At 56.3% G+C, this 18,631-nt stretch overlaps 1 protein-coding gene across 1 annotated transcript in view; it reads right to left on the bottom strand.

Annotated features, from left to right (window-relative positions):
• Window positions 1–1,232: 1,232 nt before the first annotated feature.
• The window catches only part of SLIT1 (slit guidance ligand 1), a 169,389-nt gene continuing 151,990 nt past the window's right edge, over window positions 1,233–18,631 (bottom strand). The window contains exons 26-37 of the mRNA XM_033842299.2: window positions 16,209–16,372; window positions 14,397–14,521; window positions 14,002–14,099; window positions 10,659–10,798; window positions 10,378–10,471; window positions 7,693–7,830; window positions 6,622–6,859; window positions 4,933–5,063; window positions 4,311–4,465; window positions 2,903–3,191; window positions 2,343–2,554; window positions 1,233–1,647 (exon numbers count right to left, since the gene is read on the bottom strand). Coding sequence (XP_033698190.2) covers window positions 1,409–1,647; window positions 2,343–2,554; window positions 2,903–3,191; window positions 4,311–4,465; window positions 4,933–5,063; window positions 6,622–6,859; window positions 7,693–7,830; window positions 10,378–10,471; window positions 10,659–10,798; window positions 14,002–14,099; window positions 14,397–14,521; window positions 16,209–16,372 — 2,023 coding nt within the window. The 3' untranslated portion in view covers window positions 1,233–1,408. The remainder of the gene's footprint in view (window positions 1,648–2,342; window positions 2,555–2,902; window positions 3,192–4,310; window positions 4,466–4,932; window positions 5,064–6,621; window positions 6,860–7,692; window positions 7,831–10,377; window positions 10,472–10,658; window positions 10,799–14,001; window positions 14,100–14,396; window positions 14,522–16,208; window positions 16,373–18,631) is intronic.

Below are 18,631 nucleotides of genomic sequence, written 5' to 3'. Positions count from 1 at the left end.
CGGCCACATGTTCGATGACTCTTCAGACACTGACTCCTTCCTTGCAAACACTTGGAGTGAGCAGCCCTGGCCTGGGCCGGTGTCTGTGGTTGGAGCCCTCACTCGCCTCAGATCCCTTCCCAGGCATCCTTCCCAGGCACCACAGGTCGCTCCTGTGATGTTCTGTAGTCAGTCCCATCTGTCCGTGAGGGGAGAACACCCGCAGTACCCAGCCCCGGTTAGGCACATGAATACTTGACGTGATTAATGAAAGTAGATCTTCTAACTCTTCCAGCTTCCCTCCTGGAGCCACAGTGGGAGGGTCTACAGTGCTCACCCCCATCTCCCCATTTGATAGCTGAGGAGACTGAGGCCCATGAGGAAGAAGTTTGCCCAGAGTGACAGAGCCAGCGGAGGTTTCCTGATGTCTGGACCACGGCTCCCTACTGGTCTGCGGCATGAGGTGATCTGAACCCCGTCTACATGGGAGGAGACCCCTCCTTGGCTTGGCAGCCTAGCCCAAGCCCCCTACACCCCAAGTCCCCCTGCTAGCTAGAAGCTGATGGCTGGCTAATGGCTGGGGAAGCCCAGGACCAATGCCCCTTGGTGGCTAGTGTCTGGAGGTGGTGATGTTTATTCAGTTGGAACCAGAAGCTCTCTGTCCTTTTTGCTGGTGGCGTCCCCCCGCTAAGCAGTCCCAGCGGTGGTTTCCTCCGCATGAGCACCCTCCTTGATATTACAATGCTCGTCCCATAACTCTGGGATTCAGAGGTCTGGTCCTAAAACCACCTCCACCCCCTGGCCCGTTCCCAAGCAAGCAGTGGCTGCAGCACTGCCAGGCAGCCCAGGGGGCAGGGCTTGGTCCCTTCCTGGCCAGCAGGAGGGGGCCCTTCCCCTTCGCAGCCTGGCCTACTGCCAGCAGACGCTGCAGCAGCAGAAGCTGAGAGCCAGGCCGGCTGCCCCAGCGCAGGCTGAGAGTACGTCAAGGTTATCTGCAGGGGGGCAAGGGGCTTCTGGGACCCGCACAGGCCACAGGTGAGAGGGCAAGGCTGGTTTGGGAAGGGGCAGTCCGATCTTCAGACCCAGGTAGCAGGCAAGGAGGAGGTGTCACTATTCTGCACTTCTTGGCCTGACCTCACGCACACATTCATTCAACAAATGTTTATTAAGCGCCTATTTGTGCAAGGCACTTCCGGAGAGGGCGGGCTGCGGCCCGGGCCACGCCCACCCGCCCCGCCCCAAGCTGCGGCGCCGTTTGCTTTAGAAAGGTGGTTCTGGCTGCCCCCCCCCCCCCCACGGGAGGGCCGGTAGCCCAGGCGTCGTCGTGGTGATGGCCCGCACCCCAGCCCAGCTGCCGGCCATTCGGTCTGCGCTGCGGCCGCGCCCCCTCGCCCGCCCTCTCCCCTCCCCTCCCCATCCACGCCGGGCGCTAAGCGCAGAAGGCACAGCCACACTTGGTGGGCTTCTCCACCTCCTCGGCAAAAGAGGTCCCGTCGCTGCACTCAAAGGTGAACTTCCTCCGCTTCAGCCGCAGGCCCTGGCAGCAGCCCTGGCCGGGGCATGAGCCCCGGCACTCCACCCACGACAGCGGGCGCGTGGTCTGGCAGATGGCATAGCCCCTCTGGACCTGGTGAAAGTCCCGGACAGGGTCCCCCCGGCACTCGGACTCTGGATGGGACAGACACCAAGAGAAAGCCTCAGGGCACACCCATAGGCCAGTGCTGCCCCTGGGGAGGCAGGAGGAGGAGAAAAAGGAGGAGGAGGAGGAGGGTGGGGCAGCATCCTGGGACCCCACCTCCATCCCCACCTCCTCACTGCCAGACATGCACATGCACACGCTTCCTCCTGGGCCCACAGTGAGGTCAGTGAAAAGGAAGAACTTTCTAGCTGCCAAGGCCCCCCAGGACAGATTGGGCTGTCAGGGTACAGTGGCCTCCAGAGGAGTGCAAGAGGTGGCTGGAAGCCTGGGAGGCGATGACATCAGAGAAGAAATTGAAGCCAGGAGGACCTGGGAAGGGTCCCCAACTCTCAGACTTCCTGCTGCTCTCCAGGTCCCTAAGTGATGTGGCCAAGATGCTGTTACTCTGGTGGTCTCTTCTGTAAGGAGAGACCCCAGGCAGAAGGGGCACTTAGCCCAGATAAAGGGGCTACAGGTCAAGCTGGGCCAGGGAGAGATGGGCATCTGTCCGGGGGTGGGGCTCAGAGCCCAGGGGATTGGGGGCGCTACAGCCCAATAGCAGCCCAAGGTGCAGGAGGGGAGAGGGGGCACGGAGGGGTTGCTGAGGTTGGGAAAAAGAAAAGTCACTAAAGCACGTTGTGGGGAGGGACCCTGGAGAGGGCATGTCAGGAGGGGGGCCCCTGACCTTGCTCGCACAGCTCGCCCGAAAAGCCGGGGTGACACACACAGTGTGCCCCCTTGGTGGCTGAGGCCTGGCAGTGGCCGTGCAGGCACCTCAGGCCCCCACAGGGGTCTGCAGGTGCCCCAGCCTGGTTGCACAGGGCCCCCGAGTACCCATCCTGGCACTGGCAGCTGTAGGAAAGAGCATCTAGAGGCATGCACTTCCCGTGGACACACCTGCAGGGGACAAAGAAAAGGCGCTGTGAGGACAGGCCACAGCCAATCCGAGCCCCCCCGAGGGCGCCCACACCCCCAGCCTCGGGCTTCACAGGGTCTTATTCTGTTCCCAGAATTGAAACAAAGGGAGCAAAATGTGATTCTCTGTTTGTCCCTAGGGTCCTTTTCCTGTTAATAAAAACTGAAAGCCAGAAAAAATTAATAAAACCCTGTGTTAGGCCACATGTTCCAATTTTGGAGTTTAAAGACAGTCTTTCCTCACCATGGGGAAGTGGAACGTGCAGGGAAGGGAAGGGAACCTGCAGGTGGGCAGTGGGGGAGGGTTCCCTGAGCCCAGCCCAGGCTCACTTGTGGCCATGGCAGGGGCCGTCGGCTGGCTGGTCGCAGTGCAGGCCCTCCCAGCCGGCCTCGCAGTGGCACACGGGCCCTGGTGTGGCATTGGGCTGGCAGATACCATGCAGGCAGTAGAGCTTCCGGCAGGGCTCGCAGCCTGGCACCACCCCTGGCTTCATCCTCGTCTTGGTGAAGTCCTGCAACTCGTTGTTGATGTACAGGTTTCGGATGCAACCGTGGAAGCTCGTGCCATTGAGGATCTGCCACAGGCGGAAGGCAGCCGAATTCACATCCACTGGCATCCCTGGAGTGGAGGGGAGGGGGCAGAGCTGGGCTGAGTTAGGCTCAAACCCTGCCTGGCACCCACCTCTGAGGTCCACTGGGCATCTCTACAGTGTTCCCTCTTGCCCTCGGCATCTGTCCTTCAGTCTCTGCAACTCTAGGCCAATGTCTTTTGCCACCTTGGAGGGTCCAGACTCCTTTCCCAGAAGAAACGGAAAAGCTGCTTCCTCTGTGATCAGAGCCTGGGGGTGCCAGGCCTGGCAGCAGCCAGCTGACAAGTGATGCTCTGGGTGCCTGAGTCTGGCCGCCCTCACCCAGGGCTCCTGCCCAGAACACCAGCTTTTACCTCCCAGAGACCCCAAAAGCAGCAAAGGACTTGGGCCCAGAACTCAAGTGTACGGCACTTTGTCCCCCACTTTTGTGGTCATCCCTTCACAGCAGCCCTCTGACGTCGGAGTTGCTGAAACCCCTTCGATTTCAGTGCTCAGGGACCTGCGCAAAGTTGCACAACTAGTAAACAGCAGAGCTGGGATTAGAATCCAGGGCTCATCTCTCACACCCTCCTGGCCGAGGTCTCGGCAAGACCCTCTGCAGCACTGAGGCGGCCCCACTGCATCTAGACACCTGTCTCATCGAGACCTAGAAATGTTCTCGGGTGCTGGATGGGGTCATCTAGCCACAAAGCCTGTGAGTCCAGCTCGGAGGTACCCAGTTGAAGCAGGGAGTCCATGCCTGGGCCTCTGAGGGACCCGAGAATGGACCCTGAACAACTGACAAGCCCCTTCTGGCCCTAAGCCAAGAGGAAAGGTGCCTACCGTGCAAAAGATGGCTGGGAAAGTCCAGGCCCCCTCCCAGCCTGGCCTCAAGCTCAACCCACATTCCCATCCTTCTTTGTCAGTCTGGGCTGGGCAGAGAGCAGTGCGGGCTCTAGGCAAGGTGGACAGTCCGCCAGCAGCTCGGCCATTCACTAGCATCCTCCCCCACTGCCACCTTGGAATGTCCCCCACAGGGCTGTTCTCCTGAGCCTCGCAAGGCTCAGGCCAGAGAGCAACAGAGGCCCCACCTGGAATGTCTGTTGCTACCACCTGATGGAGTGGCCCGGGGAGGGCCAGCTGCAGCTCCACCCAGGCCAGGTCCTCACCTCCCACATAGAGGGGCGCCTCGCTGTTTAGTGTATAGTGTTTGCCGAAGTTGTCCATGGTCATGGGGCTGCCGCCATCGATGGAGAGATTCACCATCTGGTCAAAGGTGACCAGCTCAACGGTGTGGAACTGCCCATCGTTGATCGTCTCGGCACTGGAAGAAGATGGGGTGCCGCCGCCCCAGGGAATGGCCTTCAGCTGGACCCATCCCCGCCTAGGCACTTCCCCAGAAAGGCCACTGGTCCAGCAGCTGATTCCCAAGAAACCAAATATCTAACAGAGGGGACTGTGGGGACTTGATGGCCTCTGACCTGGTCCCTCCTGCTCCCCTTTGGGCACTCTCTCAGGAAAGCTGAGAAGTTTGGGGCAGGGGTTACCAACTAATCAGCCTCCCCTCCCCACTGAGGAGCTCCCTGTGTGGCGGTTGTGGGACAGGGAAGGATGGGGCCACTGCTCAGGCCCCAGGGAGCCTCGGACCCAGCATGGGGCTGGACTCGGTGGTCTGAATGCCCTTTCTGCTTGGGCAGCCCAGGTCTCTGGTAGTGCCGATAACCACCTGCTCTTGGCTCAGGAGACCCCTCCCTGGCAGCCCCCTGGGGGGCCTGAAGAAGGCCTCCGTACCTGTAGATGGCAGAGCTGGGGTAGCTGCCCGGGTCACAGCTGACACGCACATGGCCCTGGTAGAGCTCCACCGCGATGTGGTCGCTGTCCCCATTGTACAGCAGGATCCCATTGTCCTCTGCTGTGGAGACCTATGGCAACGGCACTTTCTCTCCCACCCCACCCCACGCAGCAGCAGCACAGGCTGGCGGGCGGGGCAGACGGAGGACCCACAATTAAAAGAGAAATGTGTGCAGAACAGTCCTCCCCTGCCTGCCCAAGGGAAACATCCTCCAGGGGGCGCTGTCCCAGGCTGGCAGCCCCACCCCACCCCCACCCCCACCCCACTCCAATTCCATCCACAGCCGGTCTGGCCAGGGCCAGGCAGGGGAGGGCAGATGGGCCAGCTGAGGCCTGGAAACTCTGTGCCAGGAGGTAAGACAGCTTGGGACCACCTGCCCAGAGAGGACGGTTAGACAGGATGTGGGGTATCCTGTTCTGTGGGCCTCAGGGAGCTGCCTTGGGGCCAGGACGGGACCTACAGAGGACAGATTCAGGAAGACTCTCCAACAGCCAGAGCCACCCAAACCTGGAAGGTAGCACCTGTCACTGGAGCCATGCGAGCAAAAGCTGGAGCTGTGCCTTGGGAGGGAGATGCCTCTATGCTGCTGTAGGAGCCATGATCTTTGTTTCCTGCCTTGTTCCTCTCCTGGTAAAGACCCTGACCCCCTGGTCTGTAGAGCTGGCACACGGCCCAGTCTGGACCACGGCACCCCATCTCCCTGGACTCAGTAGTTGGTTCAGGGATGGGCATGTGACCTGAGGCAGGCCAATCGGAGATCTTCTCCGATCCGAGGTTGCTGACTGTTGTCCAACTAGAGCTATCGGGGAAGAGCCTGCGGTGGGGATAGTGGAATAAACTGAGCCTCTCCAAGGATGTGCCTGAGGCAATGGCTGGGTTTTGGTGAGTTTTATTCTGTTGAGCAGTTAGGCTAGCTGTGGTCTTGCTGTGTGGACAGTGTAGTGGATAGAATTTATGAGAGGTGATCAAGGGAAGGAGAGCAGAGTGGGCATGTTTGAGAGGCTGAAAGGTTCTGAGAGAAAAGAAGGAGAAGAGGACAAATAAAGGAGAGAAGAAAGATGTGGCAGTTGGGATAAGGAATGGAATTTGGGGAACAGGGATGACTAAAGAAGAGTTTAATTTCTTTTCCTGTGAAGTGCAATGCAATCCGCTGTCCCTCCCCAAGAAACATTTAGCAAACAATGCTGCTGAAGTAGAACTTGCTTCTTTATCCCTCAACATAACGATGTTCTCGGATGGAATTCAAGACATAAATGGAAAATAAGGGCTCCCAGCGCTAGCTGTGGCCGTGTTCCAGCTACATAGAGAAAGCCAGTCTGCAGCATTGGAGGCTGAAGCTGAGGGGAGTCTTTGAGACAAGAGATGGTGGGAGAGGATCCTGGTAAGTTTGGTTTTCCGGATCCAGTCACCCATGAGACCACCTCCACCCCTGCCCTTCCCTGAGACTGGTTTTGTGACCCAATAACCTTTCCGACTGTGCTTAAACTAGCTCAAGCTGAGATCCTGATACCCACATCCAAAGAGTTTTGACTAACACAGGGTGCTCCCAGCTGTCCCGATACTCTGACCTGAGGCCAGGGTCCCCTGCTGCCGGACCACCCTCTGTGACACACACCCTGGGCACGCACCTGCAGTGTGATGTTGGCCCGTGGCCAGTTCTGCAGGTCGGTGAACTGTAGGTAAGTGTCCCGATCCACGAAGTTGACACTGAGCAACTTCTCACACTCGGGGCCGCCAAAGCCCGGGAGGCACTGGCACACGGGCTGGCTGCCCTGGTCCACACAGTTGGCCCCATTCTGGCACTCAGTCCCCTCACAGGGGCTCCTGGGGGCAGGCGGGCGGGGAGGGGTCTCGCAGAGCTGCCCACTGAGCGGGAAAAGACGCGGGTCAGAGAAGGCAGGGCCAAGGAGCAAGGGGTCATCTTCCTCTCCCACAGTCCTGGAGAGAAACTCACTAAACATCTTGGGACCACTGTTGCTTTAAAGTAACAGAAGATGCTCCTAATGAACACTTTCCCTAAGAGAATTAAGAGCCAGAAAGATGCTGAGGAACAAGGTGAGAAACAAGTGTGGTCCCTGCACCAGCAGCACCAACATCACCTGAGCACTTGTCAGAAATGGAAAGCCTGGGCTTCCCCGGTGGCGCAGTGGTTGAGAGTCCACCTGCCGATGCAGGGGACATGGGTTCATGCCCCAGTCCAGGAGGATCCCACATGCCGCGGAGCGGCTGGGCCCGTGAGCCATGGCCGCTGAGCCTGCGCGTCCGGAGCCTGTGCTCCGCAACGGGAGAGGCCACAACAGTGAGAGGCCCGCATACCGCAAAAAAAAAAAAAAAGAAGACACAAGCAGAGCATGGAAGGTGGGTGACCGGAAGGAGGGCAGGTGCCCTCCCCTCACAGCCTCCCAGAGAGACCAAGATGCAAAAGTAAATGACCTTTAATGCAGGGCATGTGTTCAGGGGTTCACTGGGCAGGTAAGTGATGGGGCGCTGCCCAGTAATCTGTACTCACCTCCCGCTCCCTCCGCCAGTCAGGGTAGGGACCCTTTGCCTGTGCTCTGAGCTGCTGATGAACTTTCCCCAGACCACACATATGGTGACTGGCATAGCCACGGTGAAAGCTCCCAGGGTGGCCCCTGCCAGTCCCAGAGCTGACAGCTAAGAGGAGTCAGTCACTCATGGTGCCTCCCGGGGCCGCTCACCTGTAACCCTCAGCACAGAGGCAGGAGTAGCCATTGACTCCATCCACGCACTGGGCCCCATTCTGGCAGCGGTGGTCCTCGCAGTCATCCCGGTTCTCCGTGCAGTTGTCACCCACATAACCAGGTGCACACTCACACCTGGGGTGGGCGGGGGGCGGGGTTGGGTCAACAGCCCCACACACAGCCCAGAGCTCGGCCAGGAGCCTGTGCGGCCCCAGGGCTGTGTGTGTGGCAGAGAGCCTCATGGCCCTGGGGGTCTGTGGGGTCCCCCAGGAGGTCACACGGAGCCCTAGATGTCAAGATGCCCCCACCCGTCCTGAGACCGTCCAGGAAGAGAGTTTATGTGGGCTGCAGGCGGGGGAGGGGGCTGCTCTGGGCCGGAAGGGTGGACACCCAGGAGGTGGAGGAGACGGGCGCTTGTGGTGGAGGACCACCCTTAGCACCAACAGCACATCCAAGGTCAACCTTCAGCCCCTTCTCAACGTGCCCCGCTGCCCCCACCCTCCTCCCCAACCCCAGCCAATGCATGGCTCTGAGTCACATGGGGCTCACCCATCCCTCTTCCCCAGCCTCCCAGCTGCACCGGCCCAGCCTCCCAGGCCTCAGACGCTAGTGCCCGCCTCTCCACAACGTCCTGACTCCAGGCCAGGTCCCAGCTTCCTGGCTCACACTGTGGCCCACTGCTCGCCTGAGTCAGTCCATTTCTGCCAATTATTTGCCCATCAAATGAAGAGCACACTCCTCCACCCCTGTTCAGTCGCAGCCCTGCCAGATGCTCCCTGTCCGGCTGCCCCCATAACAAGCCACCCCGTAGTCAGACCTGCTTCCACAGGCAGCGACCCGCACCTCGCTCCACTTCTCTGCCTTCACACCTCTTGATTCTGGACTACCCTCTTCTCTCTCTCTGCCTCGGTCCAGTACCTCATCTCCTCCAGGAAGCCTCCGGTGAACACCCCTTGCAGGAAACCCTTCCAGACTACAAACCGCAAACTCCACGGCTCAACCACACAACCTGGCAGGTAGGTGCTCCTGCCTGATTTTTTAACTCATTCCCAGTGTTTTTCAAGAGGGAAGAAATACCTTTGTACCCAGTAAACACACACACACACACACACACAGCCCGCTGCAATCAGTTTCATGCCAAAATACTTATCCTTACTATATAAAAGGGCATGATGCTCTCTGATATTTTGTTTAATTTTTTTAACGTTAACCTTGACCCACCCAACTGATCACAATCTATTACTGGGTCTTGAGCTGCAGTCTGAAAAATGTTACCGTAGCTGCGCACCCACAGCCTCGTTCGCTGCCATTGCCTTATCCATTCATCCAGTGCGTGTGCACTGAATACTTGCTGGGGTCCAGGTACAACACCAGGCACAGCTGAGTCTGTCAGTTCAGTCCTTCCTCCAAGACAGGGAGTTGAGTGAAGGTGAACTATACACCCACCGAGTGCCCCTTCTCTGTGGTGTGAAGGACTATCTGAGCAGTATCCACCCGGACCACGTGCAGTCCTGCTTTATTCCACCCTCTGAGGTCCAGCCCCTCTAAGAAGTGTGCACGCCACTTGCTCTGCCACCGCTCCTTGGTCTGCTGTGCCCACCCCACCCGGCAGCTCAGCCAGCAGCGCGGCGTCTGTCCACCATTTGGATGGAGGCTCCTGTGCGGCCCCTTGACCTAGCATCTGGGCCTCAGTGTCCCCCGGCTCTCACTTCCTGCCCAGGAGGCTCTGGCAGCTCCTGCTGGACTGAGTCCCTGGGGGACTCCATCCCCTACCTCTGCCCAAGCAGCTGGGGTTGGGTCCCTCAGCCACAGACCTGAAGAAGACCTGACCATTGTGCTGCCCTGACTGCTGGAACAGGGTCCCAGAAATGAGACTATGTTTGCAGAACTGCAGATGGGAGCAACATCTTAAAAACCCCGTGACCTTCACATCCCAGTCTTCCAGTGACAAAGCACTTCCACATATGCCAGTAACAACGATGGTGACAACAGTCAAGGACCCCTTATCCAACCCTCCTGAAGCCAGACAGGTTTTGAAATTCAGAACTTTCTGGATTTGGGAAAGGTAATATAACACCTATAACTGTACATTATGTAACGTGCCAGTTGGATCTGGGGCAGCCCCTTAACTAAACATGTTCACATTCTGCTGCAAAATCTACACATATTCCCACTACATGGGATGAATGGTGACTGTAAGTAGCTTCGTATCAGCACAGGTCAGCTTTTAATACCAAATACATTGATCGGATCAGATTTTGCTAGCAGATGGCTTTTGGTTTTCAGAGTTTTGTGCATTTTGTAATTGGCGATGAGAAATTGTGGACCTGCAATAGTTCTTTATTGAGCACTTTTCAAATGTCAGACGTGGAAGTAAGTGCTTTTCACGCATTTGCTTATCTATTCCTTACAACCACCCCAGGAGGAAGCTACTGGTGCACCCAGTTTGCAGATGAGAAAACTGAGGCTCAGAGTGGTCAAGCCACCCATTCTGGGTCATGATGTAAACCCAGGTCTGTCCGACTAAAACTACCACCACCCTGCCCCTGACACTGACTGGCAGGAACTGAACAGCCAAGACCAAACCCACCTGACAGGTGAGGAAACAGGCTGGGGAGGGCAGAGGAAAGGTGACGTGGGGGCCCATGCCCTTCCCTGGCCTTAGAAATGGGCAACACTGACCTGGGCCCGTCTGGGGTGCCCACACACTGGGCCTCGTGCTGACACGGGTTCAAATCCGACGAGCAGAAGTCCACCAGCTGCTCACAGGCCGTTCCTGGGGGAAGAATTGGGGAGAGGCAGGAGAGAAGCTGCCCCATGTGCTCTGCCAGGCAGCCGGCCCAGCAGAAACTTCCTGCAGACACTGAGGCAGGGTCCCAGCCCTTCCGCCCATGGGACAGGGGCTCAGGGCACGTGCACTGGCCTCCACCTCCCTGCAGACGCTCAAACCCCGCCACGCTTACCCGAGTACTGCAGGGGGCACTGGCAGGTGTAGCTGCCCATGCCGTCCACACAGGTGCCCCCGTTGGCACATGAGTGTTCCACACAGTCGTCCGTGTTTACCCCACACGTCGGTCCTTCAAAGCCGGAGGGGCAGGAGCACCTGTAGGGAGCAGGGGAGGAGGAAGAGGCATGTGGGCCCACTGCCAGGGCAGCAGCTGTCCTGAGGCACTGATGGAGGCCTGTGGCCAACGGTCAATAGCATCATCCTGGAGTTTTGGTCCCTACTCTGGGTCAAGCCCTGTTAGATGCTGGGGGTTAGACATGACCAAGACCAGCCCTGTGCTCCTGTGCTCATGAGATCACTCACAGTCTAGCGGGGGAGACGACGAGGAGACTGGCAACCAAAGGAGAGACAGTGAGTATCAGAACGGTGCACAACTGAGGCTGGGGAGGGTGGACAAAGGGGCAGAGGACACCTAGCTCCCCCTTGGAGAGAGTGGTCAGGGCAGGCTTCCTGGAGGAGGTGATGAGTTAGTCAAGGACTCTGACAGGGGAGTAGAGGAAGGGGAGGGAAGACAGTGGGAGTAAAAGCCTGGGGGAGAGAGAGCCTTACAGTCCATCCTTCAGGAGGGTACCTGGTCATCTAAATAGTTCAGGGCTTGGGGAGCACATACTTCAGGAATGGGGTGAGAACAGGACTGGGGGTAAGCAGGAGTCAGGTCTCGGAGAGCCCTGGAGATCAGCGATCTTCAAACCGGGGTACACTTCCCTCTGGGACAACTGTGGTTTTCCAAGGGGTTTGTGGGTCAGAGAGGTCTGAGAAATTAATTTCCACATCTTCATGTTATGCATGGAATTCCCCCCTTAACTGACCTGCCCCAGAGCTCCAGAAAGGCTCATGCGCACCTCTTCCAGCACGAGGCCAAGGTGGGCTGTGCCTGGGGCCTAAGATCCTTGGGTGCCAAATGAAGGGACAATTAGGAATACTGATGTTTCCAAAGTGAATGAACAAACCCTTTTGCAAGTCACGAGATTTCCCGTTCTGTGCATTAAAAAATAATTGAAGGAAGACCTCATGGAACTGTCAGCTGATAGAGCATTAAAAATAATTTTTGATGACAGATCACTTGGGATTTTTAGCATATAAACTTGACAGGGTTTCAAGTAATTGAGTGACGTGGCTATAATAAAACTCCTAATCTCATTGGTTTATTTATGTGAACAAACTTTCTCAGCATTTATAGCTACACATACATACACACACACACACACACACACACACATTGTTTTTAAGGGAATAGATTGGCTGCTAAGCCCTCTCACATTCTATAATATTCACCTCTGGACACATAAACCAATTAGGAGAAGAAAAGAAAACACACACACACACACACACACAAACAAAAGCTCCATCTATCTCATTAAGAGATACAGTCTAATAAAATTTACCTTTTATGTGTAATAATTATCAAATTTTGGAATAGTTATGTTGTTCTGATCAATTGTATATTATTGATCACTGTAATGATAACTCAATGCAAAAGAAACTTTTAATCAGAGGTTTATGGTGACAAAAAATAGTAAAAATCTTTAAATTTAAACTTATATACCCATTTGGTGGTAGGAAAGTACGGCAGGGTGCTAAGAAAGCCTCTAGTATGAAAACATTACATTAGAAGGAAAATGGGGGGCAGGTGATGGGAGTAAAACAAATACTAGTTTGAGTAGGAACGAGAATGATGCAAGATGTTGCAGCTGTTCAAGAGTTCCTTCACGTGATTTTAAAATGATTTTTCCCTGGAGGATAAAAGAGTGACTTAAAGAGTCATAGCTTTCATTTTAAATGTTAATAATATGTACAGCGTTCTGGAAATGACCTTCTTTGCAATGAAAAATTAAACTTACCATGAAGAGTTTTAGCTGTCACTTAAGAATGTGTCAGGCAGTTTGTAGTTTTAAAAATTCGTTTGCGGCGGGGTGGGGGTGTGAACAAGAAGGTGTGACGCCTGCTGTTGCAGGCTGTGTCCTGGAGTTTAATTCCCCCTGCAGGTGGTGGCGGATCTCAGCTAAGTTCCTTCTGGCGGGGTTCGGGGAACAACTGCGGAGTCCCTTGTAAGCCTTAGGTTTGAGGGGTTACTCAGGGAGGCACCCCTTTCGACCAACAGGGTCCTTCCCACAGCGCCCCCGCCAATCTGCAGGCATGCCAAGTGTGAGGGGCTACTCCCAGCTGCACCCCTCCCGGCCCAGCAGGGAGAGCTCCTAGTTGCGTCCTCTCAGCAGCCCCCTCTCCGTAGACACGCCCCCTAGCAGTCTAGCCAATGAGGAGGGGGCTTTGATGGAGCTGCTGCGGAAGCCCAGAGGAGCACAGAGCCTATTATAAGGACGCCGTTTCCAAGGCAACACCTGCGGAGAGGCCGTTTAGTGTTTTCTTTTTACAGCTGGTAATCTGGGTTTGCAGAGACAGGTCTGGCCATTTCTGCCAGCAGATTCAACATCATTTTCTGAAGAGTCAATCTGCTCAGCTGGCAATTTTTCTTCAGCAGCTAAATACTATGTGCTCCTCAGAAAAGCTCTGGGTGCAGGAGAGCTCTGGGAAGCTGGGGGGCTCGCTGAGAGGCTCTGGGGGGAGCAGGGTGAGTGGGGGGCTTGAGCGGCGATGTCAGCACTGGGAAGACTTGCGAGATGTGGAGCACAGTGGGAAACCGATGCCCGGGGTGCGACCAGAGTGACCCATGAGCTGGTGGGGGAGGCCGCCGGAGGGCGTGACCAGGACTTGCTCCACCTCCGGGCAGGACTCCCCTCCCCTCTCCTGGGGGCTCCGGGTGGACGCCTGATCCGGAGCAGCTGGCTGAGGGCCCTGCCTTCAGGCAACACTGGCCCAACAAGCAGGTGGATGGCTTCAATTGGAGGCCTTGGGGGTTAATGGCGATTACAGGAGTTGAAAACACCCCCAAGCTGCCTCTTGGCACTGCCGCTGCATATGCCCTAGGCTATGGACTCCCAGTGCCCCAGAAAGACTCTCCTGGCACCTGGCAAGAGCAGGCGGAAGCCTGGAGCAGGGGCTCCAAGCCCCAGCCCCACTGCTGCCTGCTGTGTGACCTGGGCAGCCCCTAGTCTCTGTGCTTTCACTGCCTCTGGGCAGCGGAGGCGCGGCCTGGGTGGACACGGAGAGGCCTCTGGCTGCCATTTGGAGGGAGTGGCTATTCCCGCTGGGCCTGTCCCTCATCTCCCAGAGCTCAAAGGGCCTGGGCCATCCCATTCGGAGGAGGAAGGCTCCGAGGCTTGGGTGCCGGATCCCATTAGCACTCACCCACCATGTTCCAGCACCCACCCCCCGCCACCGCCCCACCCCCAGCAACTCACGTGAAGCCGGCATCCTCGCCCTCCTGCGAGTGGCAGGTCCCGCCATTTCCACAGGGGCTGCTGGAACAGCTGTCCAGGGACACCTCGCAGTCTCGGCCCTGGGGAAGAAGTCAGCGATGGGGACCCCAGGGAGACCCAGGGGCCAGTGAGCCAACAGAGACAGCCGGCCCCTCAGCAGCTCGGCCTGCCGGTCCCGGGGGTTCCTTGTTCTCTCATCCACATGTTAGGTCATGGATGAAATGCTCGCTTGGGCCCCCGGCCCCCCTCCCCCCTCCCCCCGCCCCGCTCTGAGCTCACCCTGGGCCCTGAGGGCTGAGTGGCCACCGAGACAGCCCCAGCCCTGCTCTACCGCGCCCTCGAGCAGCCCTCCGCCTCCAGCCACAGCCTGCACTCACCTTATAGCCGCTGGGGCAGGCACACCTGTATGCCCCAAGGGGGTCGTTATGGCAGGTGCCCCGGTTCTGGCATGGGCTGGACAAGCAGGGATCGCACTTGGCCTGGACAGCCAGGCTGGGCGGACCTGAGGCAAGGTGGGAGTGGTGTTAGTGCAGGGAGGGGGTTGGGGGACAGGACTGGGCATAGAGCCCCGCGGCCCCTGGCCCGGAATCCTGGCACTGCAGGGACGGGTTTGCGAAACCCTCTCCCCAGGGAGATGTTTTCCCGCCCCCCCCCCCCACCCCGCGCCGGTATTCCCTCTGGATCGCGCTCACCCCGCCTTTCACAGTACACCTCTCCAGCCTCTGGACCCTCCTCTGTGAAATGGAGCTAAAAACAGCCCCTGCCTCATGGGGCTGGAAGGACTAAATGAGATAATCCGAAAAAGGGGCTTCAGGGGAGCCCCCATGTGGCGGTCAGGGCAGGACCATCGGTGTGACAGCATCATGGTCACCATTACTGAAACCGGCTGATGTTTTCTCCATCCCCTCACACCCTTCTGAGGCAACCACCCGCAGCCCTGTCACCTGCTGGCCTGGACAGCAAGGGCGGCCACCCCAGCAGGGAGGAGACTTGGCTCTGAGAGGAGGCCACGCTTAGGAGAAAAAAGGCCCATGGCCTTGAACTTGTTTCTCTCCAAGGCTGAGCAGGGAAGGACCCTTTCCCGTCACCTCTCTGGCTACAGGCATGACCTTCTCCAGCCCCTTCAGGACTCACTGGTGGCCCTTCCTTGAACTTGGAGGTGGGGGACGAGCCGGCAGCCAGGCTGCCTGGGGTGCCGCCTAGGAGGAGCATTGGGGCCTCACAGGAATCAAGAGTAACGCCAGCCAGTTCAATGCGTGAAAATTCAGCGAGCCATTCATTTACGATCTGTACTTTCCTGTTATGCATGTTATATTCCAATAAAAATTTTAAAAAACACAGACAAAAACCTTTCACCAGTACCAATCCCACCCCAGTAAATAAATACTTAGCAAACGTTTCAACCTACATTGGCCTGCTCCCAGCAGCCAGCAGCCAAGCTACAGATCGGGCCCCCCTGAAGGGTCACTCCTGTGACAGCATCCTGCACACAGGGCAGCCCGGGGCCGCCTCATTAACCCCTGGCTGTCAGCTTCATTTTCGCTGGTGGTCTGTGAGCTTGCAGAGGGCAGGAGTCGTGCCCCACAGCCTCCCGTGCCCTCCCACAGCTGCCCCCCTGCTGGGGGGGACACAAAGCTAGGCCTGGGCCCGCCACTCGGCCGCCATCTCCTGCTCAGCAGGGGTCCCAGGGCTTGGGCTGTCAGTCAGTCAGTCAATCCCTGAACGACTATTTACAGATGCCCAGGGTGAGGCCTCCAATCACACTCAGGCCTTGTATTTCCGCAAATGTTAGGAGAGCGGCAGCTGGGTCCAGTGGCTCAGGCGTTTAAGCTAATTGCTGAGCACAATTCCGACCAAGGGGAGGCCTGAGTGCTTGTACTGCTGAGAGGCTTGGAGCTTCCAGAAACACTGCTATTTTTATTTTCCTTACATAACCCCAGGGAGGGATTAGAGCCCTTATGGCCTGAGATTTTCCGCCTGGCTTTCTTTTGTTCGTTGTGTGGCAGGACAAGAGGGCGGCAATGCTAACAAGCAGCAGGGGCCTCATTCCTGCCACCTGTTCCCCACCCAGCCGGTCACCTCGGGGACACAGGAGTGTCTGGAAGGCTCTGCCAGGGTTGCAGGGGGAAGCAGGAGGTGGGGGGAAGCAACCCGGTACCCACCATCCCCTCTTGTGCTCCTGGGCTCACCTAGGCATTCAAACTTCTTGGCAGGCGTGGTGAGGAGCAGCTTGCCCTCCATATCCGGGGGGCCGGCACAGCGGGCAATGCCAGGTTCCTTGTAGCCTGTCTTCACCCAGCTGGACAACCAGCGCAGGTGGCAGTCACAGTACAGGGGGTTGGCACCAATGGCCCTGGGTCAGAGAGTGGAGAGAAGTAGGCATTATGGCTTCATGGGGTCCTTCGCCCACTGGGTACCTAGGGTGCCAGGCATTATGCCAGGAGCTGGCACAACCCTAGCAGCCCCCATTAATGAGCCCTTACTGTGTAGGCAGTAGAGTCTTAAGCACTCCTCATCTGTTATCTTGATTGGTCCTCATCACACCCTACTATCCCCATTTTACATGTTGAAACTGACACTCATAAAGGTGGAGGCACCTGCCCCAAATGCACAGAGAAAGTGGGGAAGTACGATCTGAACTCGTGCTGTTGAGGCCAGAGCCTCTGACTGCACTGCCTCCCGAGTGCACTGGGGAGAAAGCAACCGAGATTTACTGCTGTGATGAACCAGCTGCTTCTCCCGTCAGTGCATCTAATCCTCTCATCAGCCCCACAGTGTAAGTTTTCTCTTCTCCATCTCAAAGATGTGGGAACTGAGCCTCATGTGGAATAAGTAATTTCCTGGGGTCACACAACCAGTGAAGGGAAGCCCCCAGATCCAGAACCCAGCTGAAGCCTATACTCTTTAATTTTTCTTTTCATTTTCAGTTGAACAAGAGACACATGAATGCATTCTCACTGTAAACCGTTTTCAGACCCGGCACACAATAGTCTCCACCTTACACAACACTGTAAATGTACTCAATGCCACTGAAGTATACCCATTAAAATGGTTAATTTTATATTCCGTGAATTTCACCTCAATTTTTTTTTAAAGGCACATTCCTATGTTACTGATGGGAATGCAAGATGGTATAACTCCTACGGAGGGGGATTTTATGATATCTATCTGAGCAATGCAGTTGCCTTTTGACCCAGCAATTCTGTTTCTGGGAGTTTATCTCACAGATGTGCCTGCACAAGTGTGTAAAGGCATCTGTGCAATGGTATTGATCGCAGCATTGTTTGTAACAGAAAGACTGGAAACCTCCCGTGCTCATCAGTGGGGGAGTGGTTAAGTAAACCACAGTCCATCCACATTACATGGAAGTCTACACCACTGTCCCTGCGAACCACAGGACCCACGATCACATGGTCACCACACTCAGTGCGTAGCCTTCCCATCCTTTCCCATATGTACACACAGTTCTTCGTGAGGAAGAGATTACATCCCTCCAGTACACATCGTTTCTGGGCAGCCTGCTTCTTGTCACTAAACAGCACGTCTTGGAGACTTTTCCAGGTCAGCAATACGGATCCACCTCATTTTATCAAACTGCTTCATAGCATCCCAAAGAATGGACGCTTCATAGCTTTTGCTGCCAGACATTCTGGATGTTTCCAAGGTCAGTGAACACTCTGTTCATGCCTCTTTGTGAGGAGCGAGCATCTCTCTAGAACAGATGCCTAGAAGGAGGATTCGAGTCGCAGAGGAAGCGCATGTAAAATGTTAACAGCTGCCCTCCAAAAAAGGCTGTATGGACTTAACACTCGCCTGCGGTGTAAGGCTGGGCCTTCTCCCTCACATCCCCGCCCCACACTGACACTGTGCACCGCCAACCACTTAGGCTTTGACCAATCCCGTGGGAAAGCTCATAATCTTCTCACTAAACCACAGTGAGAGATTCAGAGACGAACTAGGCATGGATTCGGGGGAACGAAGGGGCCAGCGGTCTCTGAGCCAGCAAGTAGAAAAACCAGAGCCTCGTGCCTGAAGTTCACTTCTATCAACATTATGGTGAAAACATAAGGCTGTACATTGCTCACGAGAAAGGGCACATTTATTAAGTACCAAATGGATGCGCTGCCATTTTCCACCTGTGTCTGGGCAATACAGAGGAAGTGGTTCCCCTGGAGACGTGTTGGGTCTGATGACAGCAGCAGCAACTCTGAGCAGGAATTCCCCCAGATAGCACAGCTGATGACGGCCGATCTTATAAAGCAGGCTCAACAATCTTGGACTCCGGCCCCCAGCGCAGCTGCTCACTGCCCGGGTGACCTTGAGCGGCTCACTTAACATCTCTGGGGCTCACTTTATGATTCGATAAAGAGCCTGCAATCTGGAAGGGGAAGAAAGACAAGCACATATAACCTGAAATGGGCGCCGAGGGAATAATGCAGCTTGGAAAAGAAAGCCGGTTCAACCTCCACGTGTATTTCATTTTTTCTGTCCTGATTTGCTGACAGCATCCATCCTGGTTAATGGGACAGGGAACACACCTTCCTCTTTTCCCTGAACATTACCAGGGCTTCTCAGAGGTAGAGGAAGCGCAGACGCTTTGATTTTTTGAAGC

Source organism: Tursiops truncatus, chromosome 16 (assembly GCF_011762595.2).
Source record: "Tursiops truncatus isolate mTurTru1 chromosome 16, mTurTru1.mat.Y, whole genome shotgun sequence".
In the NCBI taxonomy this organism is placed as follows: domain Eukaryota; kingdom Metazoa; phylum Chordata; class Mammalia; order Artiodactyla; family Delphinidae; genus Tursiops; species Tursiops truncatus.
This window is presented reverse-complemented; position numbering and strand designations above follow the sequence as displayed.